General features: G+C 38.0%; 1 protein-coding gene across 1 annotated transcript; it reads left to right on the plus strand.

Annotated features, from left to right (window-relative positions):
- Nucleotides 1-691: 691 nt before the first annotated feature.
- Nucleotides 692-2,586, plus strand: LOC137974838 (uncharacterized). The gene has a single exon (XM_068821832.1). The coding sequence runs from the start codon at nucleotides 982-984 to the stop codon at nucleotides 1,924-1,926; it is 945 nt and encodes a 314-aa protein (XP_068677933.1). The 5' UTR covers nucleotides 692-981; the 3' UTR covers nucleotides 1,927-2,586.
- The last annotated feature ends 948 nt before the right edge of the window (nucleotides 2,587-3,534 follow it).

Raw genomic sequence — 3,534 nt, forward strand, 5'->3', positions numbered from 1 at the left:
AAATGTCTAGTCGTTCTAGCGCTGAAGCACTAACTGGGGACACTGTGAATTGAAATTTATAACAATTAACACAAATCAAGTCAAATTTTGGTTTTTGAGGAGAGGGGAAACCGGAGCACCCGGAGAAAACCTCTCGGAGCAGAGTAGAGAACCAACAAACTTAACCCACATATGACGCCAAGCCTGGGAATCGAACCCTAGCCACATTGGTGGGAGGCGAGTGCTCTCAGCACTACGCCATCCATGCACCCCGGACGTATTTCCTGTTTGCGAGTATCACATGTTTGCATCACGTATTGCGAAAAAAAATCGAACAGTTTTTTTTAAATCAGTCCCTTACAGATCTTCAATGACGTTGTTTGTTGATAGCAAAAAATTACAAAGTGAATGAATAATAGTAACATATTTTCTATGGATCTGTCACGTTGTGACAAAAGTTTAAAATTCAAAGTGCTTTATTTTCCAAACAATTTAAGGCCGCTTTCCGAGTTTAAAACTCGACTCCCTGCTAAACTAACTAACACTAGTATAGGCACTTTATCCAAACAAGTTTTTCTGCTGAACTTAAGAAGAATCTGATGTTCACGTATGCGTGACGAAAAGTTGAGCACGTTTTGTACGTGACATGTTTTACTCTGTCACGTAAAGCGGAAAACAATGTGGTCGAACTGGTTTGCTTTCAAAACGAAGCATTGCAAGAGCTGAAAACACAGGCAAACAGGCATATTTTTAGATGGACCTAATAGTTTTAGTATTCATTAATTATGGTATTCATATAATTTTTACGAATGTCGACGTGACGTCATTATATTATTGTGTTGTATCACCTGTACAGGGCAGAATCGCGCATTTCCGACGATAAAATGTGGTCAACGAAACGTACAAAAGGGAAAACGAAAATTTGGAGCGAGTTCAAGTGACCCTTACCTAGCGTGGCATGCAATCTGGCATTTCAGCTATTAATCTCTCGCATTTAGTAAAATGCAGCTCCCTTTCCCGCTCGATGTTATTCTTTTCTTAGTATCCGCGTTCGTTGGGTTTTTTATCTACACAATCTGCTTTCGACCGAAAGAATCACTCAGTGCTTACAAGGAGGTGTCGAAACGATTTCGAAAATCAAGCATCTTCGCACACCTTGGTCTCACTGACTTCGACTCCATTAAGGACAAGTTTTTCACTTTAAGCGAGGTTTCCCGAGCGATGAGGGCGGCTGGCTTAAAATCTAGCAATCTCATCATTGGAATTGATTTCACGGCTAGCAACGAGTGGCAAGGAAGGAAGAGTTTCTCTGGAAGGTGCCTCCATCATATCAACTCGAAGAAATTGAACCCATATCAGCGTGTAATGCAGATAATAAGCAGGACTTTAGAACCATTCGATGACGACCACCTTATTCCAGCTTATGGGTTCGGCGACTCAGTTACAAAAGATCAGAGCGTGTTCTGTTTGTGTGAGGATCGATCCCCTTGTAAAGGTTTGGACGATGTTTTGACCAAATACAATGATTCAGTCCGTCGTGTGACCTTAAGCGGGCCAACAACTTTCGCCCCGATCATAAAAGAATCAATCGAGATCGTCAAAAAGCAACAATCATTTCATATTCTGGTGATCATTGCAGATGGACAAGTGGTGGAGGAACACGAATTTAGCACGAGAAACGCTATTTTGGAAGCGTCCAATTATCCCCTTGCTATTTTGGTTGTAGGGGTTGGAGATGGACCATGGGACCGCATGCGCGAATACGACGATCTTCTTCCCCAAAGGCAATTCGATAACTTTCAGTTTGTAGAGTTCGAAGACGCTATACGCAAATCCAGATATCCTGATGCAGCATTTGCGCTTCGTGCTCTCATGGAGATTCCAGATCAATATAAAGCTATCATAAAGCTTGGCTTGCTTGACATCGAAAGTGAAGACGAACAATGATCTGTTCTGCAGCAGGTGCATCAGGAAGTATATCCCGTCAACAAAGAAGATCTCAAATTTCTATTGATTTTATTTAAAACATATGTTTGTTTGATTTGTTCATAACACAGTTAAGTATAGACAGCACCAGTTTCAAAGAAACTGAGGAGTGAAGACTAGGCGTTAACATTAATCACTCAAGTAATGATGATTTTTGTTTCCTGAAAACAGATGATATGATAATAAATGCATGCTAGATTCACTAGTGCATGCAAGCATCAACACACTGTTCTGAAAGAAAATACTTTTGAGTGTTGGCGAATGACCCAAATTTAGACGAGAAAAAGTGCAAACAAGTCAAGTCTGTTATTGTTTTCCCCATTCTTGGAATTTATGTAGAAACATGAAAGAGAAAAAGATTATTATTTACACCATGTCTTTTAAAGTGAGACTAATAGCCTGTCTTTTAAAGTGAGACTAATAGCCTATCTTTTAAGAAAGTTTGCATGATCCTCCATCAATTTTTTGTTAAATGACTATCAATAATTCAGTTGGCCCATGTCTGCACCCACAAGTCGCTTGCTTCCTTTAGTAAGCGCTTTGTATTTGGCATATCACCAGTATTTTAACACCTGTTTCAACACTTCTATGTTGATTTGGAAAAGAAAAAAAAAAACCAAACATTGTTGATAAAATCAGGTCTGAACGTTATTTAAATAATATTGACATCATATCTGCTATGTGGTTACATAGAGTTGCTTAATACTCAACCATTGTCTTATGTGCCAGCCTGTTTTTCTCTCATTTGGGCAAGCAAGAAGCTCGAAGCAGTAATTTGAAGGAGACAAATGCTCCTGTTGTATGTGCGCAAAACAAGTCCGGTTAGAAAATATAGTGAACTGGGTGGTTGTGAGGTTTGTGCATTCTTAATCCACCAACTATACCATTGAATTATCAGTTTCTCCAGTTCAGAGATTAACCTCTGTAGAAAGTATATTGCCATAACGGCAATCAGCGACATTTCATTAAAAAAAAAATTCAGACGACCAGTCCTTACCCAGTTTAAATGTTGAAAAAAAAAAAAAGAAAAAAAAGTATTATCAGTATTAGTTCTTTTGGATCGTGGCTTTTGTTACCATTTGATTTGAAGTTAAAATTCAAGTATTAACTTAATTATTTGCACATTTTGGTGCATTTAAAAATTTATCACAAACAGCACCCTTTCAGATGATGATGTAAACATCCATTACAAAACATCTTCATATCCACTTTAATAATTGGATATAATTTTTTAGAAGAAAATTCACATTACCCTTCCCAATTTTCAGTGATGAATAAAAAAACAGCATGCATCTTCTGCATGACGTTGTTTTGGAAGTGAAGGAGGAGAGATTTGTAATTTCTCTCTTCATGAGTCCAGCAAGGTTGGAGCCTTTTTCACTTTGTATTATTTGAGCTTTGAATTTCAGTATTAACTTATATGCAAATTCCTATGTGTATAAAATTTTATCAATCACCCTCTTATGATAATTGTGATTATGGTGAAAACCATCCATTTCCAAACATCTACAAGTACACTTCGATCTTGGACATGTCGCAAAAAAATCAGATTACCCTTTCCCCAGTTGC

The sequence above is a fragment of the Montipora foliosa genome, chromosome 11 (genome assembly GCF_036669935.1).
Source record: "Montipora foliosa isolate CH-2021 chromosome 11, ASM3666993v2, whole genome shotgun sequence".
Taxonomy (NCBI): domain Eukaryota; kingdom Metazoa; phylum Cnidaria; class Anthozoa; order Scleractinia; family Acroporidae; genus Montipora; species Montipora foliosa.